This window comes from Brassica napus, chromosome C8 (assembly GCF_020379485.1).
Source record: "Brassica napus cultivar Da-Ae chromosome C8, Da-Ae, whole genome shotgun sequence".
NCBI lineage: Eukaryota > Viridiplantae > Streptophyta > Magnoliopsida > Brassicales > Brassicaceae > Brassica > Brassica napus.
In genome coordinates this window covers 41367233-41384587 of record NC_063451.1, presented here as the reverse complement: position 1 = coordinate 41384587, position 17355 = coordinate 41367233, and the positions used below count along the sequence as shown (strand labels likewise).

The 17355-nt window shown below is 33.9% G+C and overlaps 3 protein-coding genes across 4 annotated transcripts; all 3 read left to right on the top strand.

The window, feature by feature from the left end:
- Positions 1-1115: 1115 nt before the first annotated feature.
- LOC106345277 (WRKY transcription factor 68-like) lies at positions 1116-2201 on the top strand. The gene is made up of 3 exons (XM_022707968.2): positions 1116-1420; positions 1510-1656; positions 1760-2201. Exons 1-3 carry the CDS (start codon positions 1116-1118, stop codon positions 2199-2201), a joined length of 894 nt encoding a protein of 297 aa, XP_022563689.1.
- A 7233-nt stretch (positions 2202-9434) lies between these two features.
- LOC106451996 lies at positions 9435-12275 on the top strand. 2 transcript variants are annotated; one of them, XM_013893996.3, is made up of 6 exons: positions 9435-9585; positions 9779-10099; positions 10172-10643; positions 10910-11220; positions 11427-11825; positions 11971-12275. In XM_013893996.3, the coding sequence occupies exons 2-5, from the start codon at positions 9779-9781 to the stop codon at positions 11799-11801; spliced, it is 1479 nt and encodes a 492-aa protein (XP_013749450.1). In that variant the 5' UTR covers positions 9435-9585; the 3' UTR covers positions 11802-11825; positions 11971-12275. The 2 variants fall into 2 exon arrangements, with proteins under 2 accessions (XP_013749450.1, XP_013749449.1); XM_013893995.3 differs by lacking the exon at positions 9435-9585 and having other exon boundaries at positions 9599-10099.
- A 181-nt stretch (positions 12276-12456) lies between these two features.
- LOC106345282 lies at positions 12457-13201 on the top strand. The gene has a single exon (XM_013784505.3). It carries the CDS (start codon positions 12478-12480, stop codon positions 13054-13056), a length of 579 nt encoding a protein of 192 aa, XP_013639959.1. The 5' UTR covers positions 12457-12477; the 3' UTR covers positions 13057-13201.
- The last annotated feature ends 4154 nt before the right edge of the window (positions 13202-17355 follow it).

The following is a 17355-nucleotide window of genomic DNA, read 5'->3' as shown; positions in this document are numbered from 1 at the left end:
CCTGCATTTTGTCAGAGCATCTCGCATTGCAAGTCCTTCAGCCTATAGGGCAGAGCCTACGAACAAGAGAGTAAGACATTTAGCGGTCGGAAATAAGAATTCGTAATGTACTTTACATGTGAAAGAATGTGAGAAGAGCAGAATCATGGAACCATGCAAAAGCAGAGCTAACATTACAAGCATATTAATCGGCGTTAATCAGTCCACATACATGCGTAACTTTTTATTATTTTCTCACCTTTCGTGAAAAGAATATATACGAAATCGAGAAAGAAAAGAAATACAAAGCCATATACTCATTTGTACATAGAAAACAATTTTGAAGTTTGCAACAAAAATAGGGACGAAAATCAAACTATACCTTTTACTTTTTTTCATCGGGATCACCATTCCCTTTACTATCTTATTCAATATTGCGGTGATTTGCTTTGGGTCCCCCAACAATACTTTTTGTTTTGTTTTGTGAATCTTTATATTAGGATTTGTTTTTTATTCTTTTCTGTTTTGTGAATCTTTATATTAGGATTTGATCCAAAAAAAAGGATTTGTTTTTTATTCATATAGAATCAGTGCAGCTGTTTGATGGTATAAAACAAAACAAATGCAAATTTAATTATTTGTTATAACATAAATAGTATGACGGGTTCAGTACTTCAGTGTATCCACAATACGTAACAAGTATAGAAGAATCTTGCAAAATACACACAATACAGTGCGATATAGTTTTAAATCAAAAGCGAGATCCAACTATCCAATCCAAGTAAGTAGTAGTAGCATCATCTTTGTGTATTCAAAACGTAATTATAGTAGTCTACTTATTCCTTTAGTCTTTCACGCACGTAAAAGCTCGTTCACACGATGTAACCCCCTGTTAAAGGCTGAACCGGTCAAAACCTAACCTTCTTGTGAGAATACCGTTTAAGACATTGCCCACCTGTAAATGCCGGTCAGCGTTCCATGGCATTTATTTAGCAAGAACCCATGTTTAGTTACCTCAACTCTCCCCCAAATCTCACTCTCTTTCTTTACTTCTTTTTTGTTACTTTCTGTCTAGAGCAGATCTCTGTCTTTTTTTTTAAATTCTTTACTGGTTGATTTTTGTGTAAAAGAAAAAAATGGAGAAAACTGGTGCTGGGATGGCATTTTCCAACTTAGGGCAAACGAGAGTTGACCCGTCGTTGTCAGATTCATCGTGGGAGAGGTATCCGGTGGGGTTCATGGAGTTACTAGGCGTTCATCATCAAGACAGCTCTCGTTATGCCTTGTCCCATATACCGCCGATGCAGCTAACGGCAACACCTAACCCGTCGTCGCCCATCTCATATGCTTTGTGCGAAGCTGTGACCGGAGAGGAAAACAATAGATACTACCAGGAACATGAAGATGACGAAGAAGAACAGAAACACAAGAGAAATAAGCGGTGAGTTTTGGTTTTCCCTTCCTCAAATTTTTTTGTCCTTAAAAAAGAAAAAAAAAGGCTCATAGCTAGAAACTTGGGATTATATATAGGTTTAAATCAACGAGGAGTAGTGAACAGACGAAAATGAAAGCGCCAAGAGTGTCATTCATCACGAAGAGCCTAGTTAATAACCTAGACGATGGTTATAAATGGAGAAAATACGGACAAAAACCTGTCAGAAACAGCCCTTTTCCTAGGTAAGCTTTAATTAATCTTCATGCTTTGTGTGTTCTTGTGATGATTATTTTTAAAATCTTGCGAGATTTCTAACTTTAATGAGTTTTTTTGCTCTTTGGCAAGGAGTTACTACCGTTGCACAATATCTTGTTGTAACGTGAAGAAGAGAGTGGAGAGATCATTCACTGACCAAAGCTGTGTAATCACAACCTACATAGGTCAACACACGCATCCTAGACCACTCATCTTGTCTAGACAAGGCAGCTTTGGTTCTGATGGCCCAGCTTCTGAGTCCTACTTTGACGTGACCCCTACACTCCCTTCTCAGCTTCACCAGCCTTTCGATTACAACAACCATCATCAACACCAAAGTCAAGGGTTGTATCTTTTTGGAACCGAGTACCTTAGCAGACAAGAAAAAGAACTTAATCATGACGATGAATATGATGATCATTTGATTAAGACGAGTCGAACTCAGGATCTGCTCGATGGAGCTGGTTTAGTCAAAGACAATGGCCTTCTTCAAGATGTTGTTCCAGCTCATATCATCAACGAAGAGTATTAGTTAATAGCCTAATGAAGTAGCTAGCTAGCTAAATTTTAATTTTTTAAATTGCCAACAACGAAAAAATGTCATCTTGTATGAATCGTGTAGATGTAAAAGTTTCCAAAATCTTTTAATGTTAGGATTATGTGATACACTTGTATTTGATCATGATGAGTTTTAATTGAGATTTCTTTAATTTACAGTACCCGTTTGATCTTGGATCAAACCACTAAACTTGTTTATTAAAATTAATGTTAAAAAGTTTTCTTCGTATCTCTTACTTAGTTTTCTAGTTCGGTGTATAGATAGTACTAAAGTGATATGGAACCATGATAAATAAGATTTCGGGAGCAATGCTATATGTTCTATCTAGGGTTTGAAGTTTTGTTTTCCATGGAGAAGAAACAATTTATTATGTTGACGATTTATTTTGAAACACCTTGACGATAAATCTAAATGTAGAAATTATTAGTTAAAGATTGATTTTGTTACTGCAATTAATTTCTGATTAATAACAGAACTTTGTGATGAGTTTAATTAGTGTGGCAAATTAAACCAATGCAGTTATATGTTACATACAAGGGACATACTATCGTGTATGGAAAAGGAAATGGGAAGGATCAGTTTACGTGAAGAAAAAGGAAAAGGATTCACGACTTGTATATCATGATTACCCTATACTGTGAACGTTGAAAAAATAGTTTGCACTGTCAACGTCATTTGCTATTTTCATCTTTAACGTTTTCTTTTCGATTATTTATTTATTTTGTTCATGGTTTCTTTAAAACCAAAAAAATCAAATTCTAATCTTACCTCTAATAAATTATTTATACTTTATACTATGATATATAGCTTCTTTTGTTTTGTTTTCTTTTGTTCAAATACTCAAATTTATGTTTGTTAAAATTTGAGATTCCTTCCGTCTTCAAGCTTTTTGGAAGTAGACTTAAAGATCTTATTTGAATTAGGAGTCACTACTTTTTTTTTCTTGAACACCTAGGAGTCACACACTCACACTATATTTATAGAAATGTTTGGTTTCATCACCTCTCTCCCCACATGTCACCCAGTTGATCGTATCACATGGTCTCCAGACAGCAAAAAACAAACAAAGCAAAATGACTAGTAGTACGCATAAAATCTCGTCATATTGTCATATAGACCATATTGTTGTTTATCATGCAATTAAATACGTGTAATCTTATAGATTTGTATATTTTGCGCGGGTCCAAAAATGCTGGAGTTGCATAGTAGAAGCAATATACAATTGCTTTTTCAAGTTCATACCCAAGCCGAGATATGTTTCGAGAGCAGAATGTGTGAATTATTAGATTTGGTTTGACAATGTAATTAATTAATTAATGGTTAACTAAACTGTTGATTAAGTATTCATGTCCCCATTTTTTATCAAGCTAATAATATGTGTGTTGAATGTGCAAACTCTTGTTTGAAAACACTATTAGAAAATTATTTGAAAAATGGAATGATTATTCCTTGCTATTAATTTTAATAATTATAAGATTATGTGGCATGCTTTTGATTGATATTCCTGCCCATCTTCAAGAAATCAATATGAATATGTATTTTTTTTTGTTAAACCCGAGGGTATTCTAAACCTATGAAATGTCTTAGACTAATCCTCAAATGGATGTGTGGTCCATGGATAAACCTTCTTTCTGGGTATTCAAAATTTAAAATGGACAAATACTACAATTTGAACCTGATATGTGTTGGCGTCCTAAGCATTAGGCCTTACTCGACTACAAGATCCCAGATAATATGAATATACTAGTGGTATTCTGGCGCTACGCACCGGGTTCATATGTTTTATTCTCTTATGATTTCAAAATTGTTTTTGTGATTCATTTGGTAGTAGTTAGTGATAGTACTGTAAGTGGTTCTCATTGATCGATTAAAAAATAAAATAAATAGCTGATAGTACCGATTTAAATGTTAGCTGAACTTAAAACATAAAGTAAAATTGTTGTTCAAAAACAGAAACATGTAATGCTTGTGTTTGTTTTTTTGATTATCTAGTTCGAAGGAAGATAACAAATTCGTTCATCCTCTAAAAGTAGTAACTATCCTCGCATGCTTCGTCAATGTCACGGATGACTCATTCAGTTAAGGACTTCATTGTAGATGTATTGTTTATATACTCTTGTCTTCAAATCGATTCGGAGTCTAGAAAGTGAATTCTTAATCATTGTTCAACATTGATTGGACCCTGAATTGACTGTTTTCCTAGGATAGCTTATCCATATACTTTTTTCCTTCTTCAAAATTGCATATGCACAATATTTATATATCATAAAGAAACGTATTGATGTCATAATTTTTATCTGCAGATTGGCGAAGTTGGTTGAGTCCTTTGATAGAATTATGGCGGTAGAAATATTGATTTAACCCCTCAATGTAGTGACATCCATGCGGAACGTCATTATATTTTTTTGTAAATTATTTTTATTTGTTTTGGTTGGTTTTGTGTGTTTGTATTGGTGGTTGTGTGTGGTGAGATATGATTCTCCGTAAAAAAATTGTGGTTTAGATACAATAAAGCTATAAATTTATATAATGGGACTATGAGATTTTACTAATTTATAAAGTTATTAATTTAGAAAAAAATATTTTTAAATTTTTCTATCTTATTCAATTTTTTTAGAATTTTTTATCTTAAATATATATATTTTTTTAAAAAAATAAGAAAATATTTTATTTTTTGTAAATAAATTAATTAATTTTTTGTATATAAATTAATTAATTTTTTGAAATTCAACATTCATCTTGTTCTTATCATATTATTTGGTGCATATAAAATATGTTTCATAGATTTTAAATGTGGTCTTAGATATAGTTTTACTAAAACTCATCAAAATATATTAAGTGTTAATTTAATATAGTATTTTATTTGTAAATATAAAAAATATATTCAGATAAATTATTAATTTATAATTTTAGTGTGACTATATATTTACCTAGAATTTTCTTTAAAAAAATATTATCTTATTATTTTATCGATTTGTGTCATATTTTGAACCAGTTTGGACGAGAGAAATTTATTAATTTATTGTGTATTAATTTATCGATTATTAATTTATACAGTTTCTAGTCTATGTTGTTTTTCTGTGCAACTCAATGATGTAATAAGGTTATGGAGTTTTAGTAAATGCTCGGTTGTACAACTTATGGATGTCCTGAGGGGCTTTGATTAGTAACGGCAAGGTTGGATTGACTTTTGGGTTTCTTTTAACATTGATGTGACCATGCATGCACTGTAATTAAAGGTACACATATGAACCTCATCAGACAGAGTATTCTTGTGCTGGAAGTTGTTCTACACAAAAAAAAAAATTGTCACAGAAAGTGTGGTGTGTCTGGTGGTTTCGTTACTTCTTAGTTGAGTGGTTTGATCTTTGTGTTTTGTTACGAATTACTAAAAATGACGAGGAGTTGGAATATTTGCATCTGTAAGATGTAGTGGACGTATGGTTCATAAAGAAAGGGCAGATGCACTTTATAACATGCAAAATTGCTCAGCTTATGTTTTCTCCGGTCATGAAATTTAAAAAGACATTATAATGAATCAGGAAGTAGGAGTTACAATATAATTTAGTGGTTTGTCTGCGATACGCACGGGGCGTCGATAACTTGTGTAGCACAATGATTGTTGAGTATCTTAGTGTTTACATTGCAAATTAACACTTGGACGTGAGGTATGGAAAATGTTATTTATAGTTTTCCAATAGTGGTGTGATTTCTTTTTTTTTGTTAGCAGTTCTCGTCTGAATTATCTAGAAAGAAGAATTGATTCAGGGAAAGTGGCAAAGACATTGATGAGTTCTTATTTTCAATCATTTCAGGGATTTCAGTTACATATTTGTTTGTGGGAGATGGTTTTTCTGAAGTACAATTTTTTTTTCTGAAGTACAATTTTTTTTATCTCTTTCTTGTAATAGTAGCATAAGTTGCATCAATTATTTATGTTATTGGATGACATGTTATTGTCCACACTGTTGTCATGAGGGTTTTTATGTAACATGAGAGCTGTTTTACATGTATTACGTGCAAAGATGTTCCGATTTGTTTATAAAATTGATCTTTTATGGTTTTATTTATTTCCATTCAAGTTTGTCCTATATCTATCATTCTCTGCATAATATGGTTATGCCATATAGGTAAACGATAGAGATACAAACCTTTAAAACGAAAAAAGTGTAGAACATGAGGGTGTTTTTTTATCTGCTATTATTAACATATAGCACTTTGAAGCAAATTCTATTAGCTGAGATGAGAATATTGACGCGGATTACGGGATATATCAAGTTGTCTTGTAGGATAAAATAGTAGTAGTGGCTGTGGGGAGGACTATTGTTTTTAAACACACTAAAATCATAGCAACATTAACGAATTAGAGCAAGGCTACTAAGAAACATGTTGCGTCAGATGTTTAAATATTAGGTTTTTTTTTTTTTTTTTGATAATCCAGGTATCCGGACCTTAGTCCGACTATCCCACCGCGTCCAACCGGAACTGGCAGGTCCTGGCGGCCAAACGGAAACCATGTTAAATCCGCTGTGGCCGGGTCTCGAACTCGTGATGGCGGGCACCTCAGCCGAGGTTCTTATACCGCCAGACCACGAGACCCGGTTAATATTAGGTTTTCTTTGGATACATTCCATTATTAGTGGGGTCAAGGTGGCTAGCTTTGACAAATAACGTAGGGCATATAATGTAAGTAGATAAATAACAAAGGCTGAACATTTGATTTTATGTGGAAACTAAGAAGTAATTCATATTTAAACGCCTAAGTGCTCAATTCCTTATTTAAACGCCTAAGTGCACAATCCCTTATTTGCAAAAAAAATTCAGGAAGTATCAAAATCAAAAGTGAGACAAAAACGCCTAAGTGCCCAATCTCTTATTTGCATAGCATAAGATTTATAGAAATAATATTAAGCACTGGGAGTAACGATAGAGTGGTTTCATGACAGTGTTCCATGAAGGAAACTAAGCTCTTCGGGCCTTTCTTGTTGGGTTTTCTGACCGGCTGACCCCTTTGGATCAGTAAATCTTCTTAGAGGCGAGTTTAGAACGTAGGCATTCACCTCCGCCACTGTAACAGTCTCCAGTTTCCTAACATCATTGTACTGCGTTATATTGTAGGTCACTGCCAGATGTGGCACCCAACACCAAAGGATTCATGGTCGACCGTTTCAGAATCTCGAGCTCATCAACAACATTATAGCGTCCAAAGTCTGTTATATAAACACGTCCACTTTTGAGAATATTACTATGTCTTGGTTGACATTAAAACAACACTTGAAGAATAGAACAGAAATTACTGACCTTCCTACGGACCAGTACCAGCATGTATGGTACCAAACTTGAACCTAAAAGCAAGGAAAAAAACGTCAAAGCAAGGCATAGGCGCACATAATAGGAACAACGTACACAAAAATACATAAAAGCTTCTAGATGAAAGAATATCATACCCAAAATGTGATTTTGGACGAAGACCTCTAATTAGGCCAAAATCGACACATTCTGCACACCATGAGCATATTTGTTAAGTGTAATTGACTTGAGAGAAACATAAGTTAGAAAAAACAATTAAATGAAGGCTGAGAAAGCAGCGTGATAAAAAAGAAACCAGCTGCTGTACCCGGATTAGTGATTACCAGCGGCAGTGCAGGTTGGTTGGAACCACTTGTGACCTTGCCCCTGAAATAGAGGGCTGTGTGAACCCTGGGTCATGCTTGTTTAAATCATCAAATATGCTCTGCTAATCAGCGTTCTTAAGACCCTGCCTGCATCAACACCACAAAACGGTTCGGAGTTAGTGTCCGACAGTCCAAATATTTATATATATATATATATATATCTATGTGTTAAAGATGGTGTCATGATCCTTTTCATCTACACCCAGTCATGTGAGTATGTAACATGACTTTCAAATAGATGATACTGTGCCCAGGACTCTGCCTTCAAGCTAATTGTTTTTTAGAGATTAGACAACCTAAAGTACCTTTCTAGTCGTAAAGTGAGCATTATATATATAAAGTAGAATAGCATAATTGAAGCACCTGATTCGGTATTGCACTTTCATGGATTCAGCTTACCATCAACCTCCAAAATGCAAGTCAGAAGTTTTCCATCTAAATTCTCATGTTTGAATACATGAGAGCCGACAACACCGGAACTCAGCAATTGTTCAACTCAGCAACACCGTCTTCTCGGAGTACCATCTGCAGAATAAAAATAAAGGATGCAATTTAATGGTTTTTGAGAGATTTATAGAGCGAACAAAAGATTTCTTATAAAGGGAAGTACTTGAAACAAAAAAAAGAAGGTAACAATCAGTGATCCAGAGACCTTTCAAAAGAACAAAAACAATTTCATACCAAATATAAAGAACAGAAATAAACAATATTTGCTACTGCTCAAGCTATATAATTCACTTAAACGAAAACAAATGATAAAGGAAACAAATACGATCAAATACCATATGCAGCTTATGATTTTCTCTTGCTTCGATGGTGTGAGGAATCTACCGGTGTTGAATCTCGCCATTACCAAAACCTCTGAGTTATGGATGGTGCAGACGTTATGTAGATCGGATCGCCGCTCTAAGCTTCTGTCGCAGCGCAGAGGAAGACGGAGAGGGAGCCTTAATCTCATTTTGGTTTCTAAGGGGTTTGCAAAAGTTTGGGCCAAAATAAATAAAAGCCCAGTTTAAATGAAAGGATGTAGAGACCGGCAGGAAGCAAAAATCGAAAATATCCTGGTGTGTCGACACGTGTCACGAAATGCCTCATCCACCACGGTGACGTGGCAGCAGGAGAAGGGAGAATACCCTACTTTATTATTATAGATAGATAGATAGATAGATATTGCTTCAAGGAATCTATATTATAGTGATGACAAACGAAGGTCATATGACTTAATGATGTATGAGTTTTATATAACAAAGGAATCAAATATTACTAAGTGTTTTGTAAGATTTTGATGACCTAAACCAATGTTTCTTTTTCTTCAGGTAAGCACGGCTCTGTATTTACAATATATAGATATATCCTTTTGTTTCCTTCAAACAGAAGAAGTCGTATGAGTTTTTCAGAGCATGTACAAGATTAAACCTTACTACTTAGTTAAGTAGTAACCATAGACTTTATAGCCTGAAGTTGTATAGCTGAAAACGACGACGTATAAGATCAAAACGTCGAGATTAATTGACGACGTTTGCTTAAGGGTGTATGATGTTATTTTCGAGAAATCAAAGGATCAAAAGGAGAATACTAAAAACATTGGATTTTGTCATTTCTTACGAACCCTAAGCTAGTCGTCTCCTTCAGCGTCTTCTTCTCGTACGCGGTCGCCCATTGATTGATTCGCAATTGGAAAGGTAAACCTTTTATCCAAGAAATCTAGACACACTCTTCCCGTTCGCTTTCTTAGCCGCCTTTTTTGATTCTTTGTATCTGTTGATCGATTGAGCCTTAGTTTCTTATTGGATGTGTGAATCTATGCTTCCTTTTGAGAGACTCTTATTGGAAATTGAAAGCGAGAGAGAGAGTTGTGATTGTGTTTGTATTCAGATGGAGAGCACAAGGTCAGAAGACCCAGAGATTGATGACGACTTTAGTGAAATCTACAAGGAGTACACAGGTCCTGTGACCACCACCACCACCACCACCACCAACGTCCAAGAAAAACCTAAACTTCCTGAAGATAATAAACGTGATGAAGAAGCAGAGCAGCAGGAGCTCCCTGACCCCAACTCTGTACCAACTGATTTCACCAGCCGAGAGGCTAAGGTCTGGGAGGCTAAGTCCAAAGCCACTGAGAGGAACTGGAAGAAGAGGAAAGAAGAGGAAATGATCTGTAAGATATGTGGAGAGTCTGGTCATTTCACTCAGGTAAACTATCCTCCGGAGTTACTTACTCCTTTTGTAGTTTCATTATACTGATTGTTAGTGATGCTTATTTAGGGATGTCCATCTACGCTTGGTGCCAACAGAAAGTCTCACGAGTTCCTTGAGAGGGTGCCAGCTAGGGACAAGAACGTCAGGGCTTTGTTTACTGATAAAGCTGTGGAAAAGATTGAGAGCGAGACCGGATGCAAGATCAAGATGGATGACAAGTTCATTATCGTCAGTGGGAAGGACAGATTAATCTTGAGGAAAGGTGTGGATGCTGTTCACAAGGTTAGAGAGGAAGGCGAGGCTAAAACTTCTTCTGCCTCTCACAGGAGCAGATCCAGGTCGCCTAGAAGAACTTCTGTTGGTCCACCACCTCCACCGCGTGCTGCTCGAAACCCTGAACCTCTGAGACAGCAGCACCCGCCTCCGTCGCATGGTTCATCAAGCTTCTCAGAGCGCTCTGGAAGGCAGGATAAGTTTGTGGATAATCGTGTGCGCGAAGAGAACCGTGTTCGAATTGCTCCACGAGGATCTCCACAAGGTAGGGCTAGGATACAGGATAGCTTAGAGAACTAGTGTTATTGTTTCCTTTTAAAGTCTGTTTTAGGAGAAGTTGATTGGTCTTTTCGGTTATTTTTGCCGAAAATGTACTCTTCTTGTCTTTGTTTTGCAGCCAAAGGTAAGTCCTTGTAATTCATTTCTAATTAAATAAATTAGTTACTGAAGTTTTTGCCTTCCACAAGTCTGCATGCTATTTTGGTCGAGTGATCAAAGCAGTTAACAACATTATTATTCGTTTTTATGAAGCTTATGGTAGTGACAGAGCTCGGAGTCGTTCCACACATTCGAAATCCCCAGGGAGGCCACGTTATAGTGGATGGGATAAACCGTATGAAAAGCAAAAGTATGAGGTGAGTGGTTACAGGTCTGAAAGATGGGATCAAGAGAGAATGGGTGGTGGCTCTGGCTCAAGAGACATTCAGATGAGTCATCAGTTTGAACGCCCTGCTTTCCCTCAGAGTTTAGAAGAGCTAGAAATGGAATACACGAGAGATGTGATGGAGCTTGCAAAGAAACGCGATAAGGAAGAAGATGAGGAGAACAACAAGCATCGCGAGGTAAGAGATCCCAGAAACTGATGTGTTCCCTTTTAGATTCAAAACCGTGTTTAGGGTTTACTGTCACCTCAGAAATGGCAAATTTTTAGTTGCTCGTATAGTATTAGATGGCAGCAGACTTTAGTCTCACCTAGTCTCCTTGTGAAATTGCAAACTCTTTCGTGAGGAACTTCAGCTTCTGATGTGAATTTGTGCCGAGTTTTTAGACAATGCGGGAACTGAGAGAGAGTTACATGAAGAAACTAGCTGGGCTAAGGGGTATGAACGCTAAACATTGGGAAGAGTTCCTTCAAGTAGATGCTCAGAGACGTCAGGAGCAGCAAGCAAGGCAGCAGCAGATCGCTGGTCAGAGTTATGGTACTAGTAACTATAGACAGTTTCCTTATGCTGAGTTTGATGATGGTTACTCTTCCAACCCTCCTCCTCCCTATGCTGGAAACAATGTGCCAATGGATTCTGAAGGAAGATATCCTCCTAACCATGTAAAAAACTATCCTTCGAGGCATCAAGACAACAGCAACTATGGTGGGTTCCAACGCCAGAGGCGTGAAGACTATGGAAAAAACTTCAACCGCTATTAGACCAGAGTGGTCAGCTCTTGTTCGGTAAGTTCCCTGTTCGAAGACAAGTTAGTAATGTTCTACCCTGGTTCTTGGAGGTTAATTATGGTTTTGATTGAGTAGCGGGTTCTTGAAGTCTTATCTTCGTCTCTCTACTTTGTGGCTTAAAAAAGCTTTCTGAAAATTTCAGGGTTTTGCTGGAACTGGGTTACTACAAACAGGTGCGACCGAGGTTTGTTAAGCAACTCTTTTATCTGGCAAGGTTGAGTTTATATCATCTGTATCCGTGCAATGAGCACCGTTAACCGTTAGCTATTATGTTTCTCATTTGGGTTTGTTGTTTACATTTCAAGAGATATCTTACTTGAGAGTAGCTATAAAACCATTTTCATTGTAAACACAAGATTGTTTTTACAATTAGGCGTTGTCTCTTTTTAAGAGTTGTTTGTTGGGAAATGGTTTCTGTGTGGCCAATGAATAAATGGTTGATGATCATATGACAGTAACAATAGTAATGAAATAGCTCGTGTATCTGAAAAGTCGAGACAGCTTTTTATCTTGCATGCATTCGACTTTTAAGTCTCTTCGTTTTCTTCTCCAAAGGTTGCGGCTTTTGTAATTCCATTGTACGTCTATATAAAGACTTAAAACGTATATACAATGCTTGCATCCACTTGTTTTCCCTATCCTTCCAGAGATGTCTTCGTCCATTGTTGATCTTGGAGTGGCTAGAGTTGAAACGACTGTCACTAGAGAAACCAGCGAAATCAACCGTCTTGTCAAGACATTCTTGTCTGACAACCTTAACATGAAGAAAATCATTGGTCTTGACACAGAACGAGCAATGAAGCCAGGAAAGCTAACTAAAACCGTCTTGCTCCAGCTTTGTGATGGAGACCACTGCTTAATAGTTCAGCTTCACCCCTATGATTATGTTGAACTTCCTCTCTCACTCTTCAATTTTCTCAACCTCCCTGATTTCACTTTCGTGGGGATTAGCATAAATAAGTCCCTGATGATGCTGGAGAGTGAGTTTGGTTTGACATGCAAGAATGCTGTTGACATCGGACCTGCCTCGTGGTACCTGACCAAGAAGGCCGCTCATTTGAGCTGTAAGATGGATGGTATTCTTCCGACTCAATTACCAACAAGCCCTGTCTTTGAAGATTGGTGCACACATGCTCTCAGCAAGGACCAGATCAAGCTTCCCGTCTCGAATGCTTACTTGGCTTTTCGCATTGGAATCTTTCTGTTGGCTGGTTTTAAAGTTTACTGAATCATATCATCTGTGTTGTTTTTCAGTCCTCTACATGCATGGTCGGTCATCGTACCTATGGAACTTCGAATCTTATATATTAAAACAGAAGTCACAACTTTGATTCATGTGTGATTTAAAAAAAAATAGATCTAATGGACTTATTCCTAAAATGTCATGTTACATTTAATCTTTAATCCTATCATTTTAAATTTTGAGCATACCAGAAATTTTTATTGGGCTATCAATAATTGGATTTAAACAATACATGATTCATTTGATTTATAGATAGTATAAATTAAATAGATATAATTTAATGTTGTAATACTATACTTCCATATGTTAATTATTTAAATATTTGTCGATGTTAGCTTTTAAAATATATAAGATGATTTTTTTTTAAATAACAAAACTCATATTATCTAACAATGGTTAATTTTTACTACTTTAAACCAATGAAAACAAATTTTACACTACATAGTTTATTTTAAAAATTAAACAAAAATTAAATGTTTATTTATTTACTCGATAATATAAATCTTTGAAGCGAAAATTTTAATTTTTTAAAAACTTTCTAAATTTGTGAAATGTTACAATATATTTGAATATGACAATAAAAAATAGTTTATTAATCTTTATATATATAGTTACGATTTTAATAATGAAATAATAATCCGAAAATATATATATAGAAGAAGATACAAATATATGTGAAAGTTTGAAACAATCTTTTCAATAAAAAAAATATACCGTAAACTTATTATATTTTAAAAATTGATAGACACATATATATTATAATTATATACCAATTTAGAATTGAAAAAAAATGTTTATATAAAAATAAATGAAAACAAAAACCCGCGCGGTTGCGCGGATCGAAATCTAGTTTTTTTTATTTGATTCTCATTGCATTCACAACACGTTCACATATTGTTCCTCCAAGTGTTCCGATATTAAAGTGATAACTAGATCATAACCTGTGCACAACGCGGAATGAGTGATTAAAAGAGATTATTACTTTTAATCTATAGATATTATAAAGTAAAAATATATAGTCACAAATATTAGATATAATAAATATTGAACGAAATTATGCAGATTTATATAATGTAGTTTTTTTCAAAAAACTTGTGTAATTAGTTAGGTGTAATTGAAGTATATTATATGGAAATAAATCATTACGCATAAGCAGATAATTAAATAAATTTAAGATAAAACAACACATAGGAATATAATTATTACTTTCATAATAAAAATTATGATAATATGAAACAAAACATAAGTAATATAATAATAAAATACGAAAGCAACAAATTATAAAGAAACAAATAAAAAAACTGATAAAACCACAATTGATGTGAAAAATGTCTTTAGAACTCTAGGTTTGCAATCCTAGAAAGAGAAATAACAAAGAACTCAAGGCTACATATTTATATACGTTAAATTAATCTTCTGAAATCAATCTCACCCTAATTATATAAAATATTCACTAATTATTATCACAAAACTTGCGCTTCAATCCCCTTTAAAAGCTTGCCTTAATACACGATATAATAAATCAAAGAACATCAAATTAGGTAAATACTATCATACACAAATGATGTAATCAATTCACTTTATTACCCAGCTTCCTTGCCACTTTGTGTGTCTTCTCTATAGTTAAGCTTCAGGGAGAGTTGTGCATAAGCATTTTGAAGAATTCCTAAGAGAGTGAGGTAACTTTCTCAAACGAGTTCTTTTCACAAAAATAAATCAGTTCATGAGTAGGTTTATAGAATGAGAAGAGATAAGATCATGAAATGGTTCTAATGGTTTATACAAGTTGCAATATTTCAATATTTGTGTTTAAATTTCTGTCTTTTGATTTGCTGATACTAATCTTTGTTCTCTTTACTTTGGTATTAACTAAGTTATGATTCTTCTGCATTTGGCCTGAGGTTTTCTTCTTCCAGCTCCTAAGTTCCTAACAGTCTTTTCCTTTTTCCTTAAAAGGGAGGAATAATGAGCTAGCTTCTGCCATCGTGAAACTGTGGAAGAAATGTGTTACTGCAATCAATTAATTACTGTTTATCGTCTTTATATTTTGTTACGCACGTAAATACAGAACAAATACAGAACGGCAAGGCATCAACCGGAGACTTCAGAGGCTACGGGTATATACTTTCACATAATAATTTTGTGTTTTTCTGAACTATTAACCACACATGTCTCTAGAAAGTTGCTTACTCTTTCGAAAGCTAAAGTCTCGAAGGCAAAACATGTTACAAATATTTCTTTTCTTTTTTTTTCTTTTACAGGAGAACCTCAAGTGAAAGAAGATAAAGATGACATCTATCAAAGATATCAAATCTCTTGACATTAAAACTTAAATTTCTATCAAAGATATCAAATCTCTTGACATTCTTTCGTATTTGTTCAGAATTTAATTGTTATAATATTACTTACATGTTTAATTTTGTCACTCTTTCTTTACAAGGAGCTTCGAGATCACATAAGCTCCAATGTCACAAGTGGAAGCTTAGAAATGTTTCTTTGAGCTGATCGAGGTAATTATATCACATGCATGGCTGCTAAAAATAATCTTTGTCTGCTTTCTAACCAAAAAGAGCATCAGTCCTATTATATTTGATGTTGTTTTGTTTATATGCCCCATATCCAAAGCTCCTCGCAAATACAGATTGAAAACAGGGTGGTGCCTACAGATGATGTTGGAGAAACAACCGAAGTTACAAGAGACCCAACAGCTTTTCCTCAGTGACATCGCCAAAGCAATGCAATGTCACATTTGCCGCATCTGAATTTGGTTTCAAGACAAACAGTGAACCAAACTGAATCTGCTTTGGTATCAATGAAACTAAGTCCATTCAATTATTATTTTTCAATTCAGGTACAATTAAGGAAATATTTTATGTTAGAAAAATGAAGATACATATATATATACATTGGTATAACAGTCCATATAAGAGAACACAACAAAGAAGCTAGGTTTTTTCATCTGTGTGTATACTTAGAAGTAATATAGAGCTCAAAGGTTAAGAATGTGTGGAAGTTCAGTTAGACAAACTTTTGTCTAAACCGAGAAGAAACGACTACAAAAACAAGACAAAGATAACAAGCCACCACACACAACCAGAGAATATTAGTACATTAACATTTAAGGTTGATTTTGTTTGGCTAAACATGTTTAGTGGGAATTATTTTAGATGGTTTGTTAAAACTCAGAGATTCAGCAATACCATTTGTGTTATAAGAAAATTCTCTTTTCTTTGCTTCGAAGCTCATGCAACACAACTGAAGTAGTGAAGATGAGCATCAACACTACTAAAACCTTATATCTATTATTAATATTTAAATAAGTCATTCTTTTGTTTAGCTTATTATGATATTTATATTTTATCTTATAAATAATATACTAGCTAATTTTCTATTTATAAAGTAGCCACACTACAATGATTATTTTAAACAATATTATGTTATTTTAATTAGACATGTGAGTATTTGGTCGGTTTGGTTATTATTAAGGTATGTTAGATTATATATATTTTTCTGAATTCAACCATAATATTATTATTTTTATAAATTTTATTTTTTTGTTAATGCATTTAGTTTAGTTATTTTGTCTTAGATATGTAAATTTGATAGAATTATATATGATTTGATATATTTTGTATTGAGAATTGAATATAAAAATTGAAGTATTGATCAATTTAAAATTTATAATCTCATGCTTATATATAAATTTTCAAAAGAATTAAATCATAACAATTTAATTAAAAGTTCACTTTCATTTATCAATGTATCTTGAGTCATTCCGTAATTTATATGTATAAAATAAAAAAAAATATTATAAAGTTAAATTTTTTTTTATAAGAATCTAGATTGATTTGGTTATTCATTTTCAGATATATTGAATTACATTTCTCTCTAAACGGAATTAAAATATTTCTGATAATAATTCGACCAAGTCAGATTAGTTTTATTCATTGCATTTAGTTAAGTTCTTTATCTAAGATATGAATCTATATTTTCATAAAAAAAATTGAAATTCATAATTTTACTGATATTTTTAGTTGATATATTTTGAAAAAAAATATATAAGAAAAATGTATGTTTTTTTGAAAATTAATATGCAAAATAAATAAGTATATCCAAAAAATACTTACATAATTATAAAAAATCAAATAGTTATTATTTTAGTTTACAAAATAAATATTTTAATAGATGTGTTTAAGTATAAGATAATAAGTTGCTATATTTTCAAAAAAAGTTATAAATTCATTCAGCTTTAGATAGTTTTAGAACTAATTAACAATAAACCAA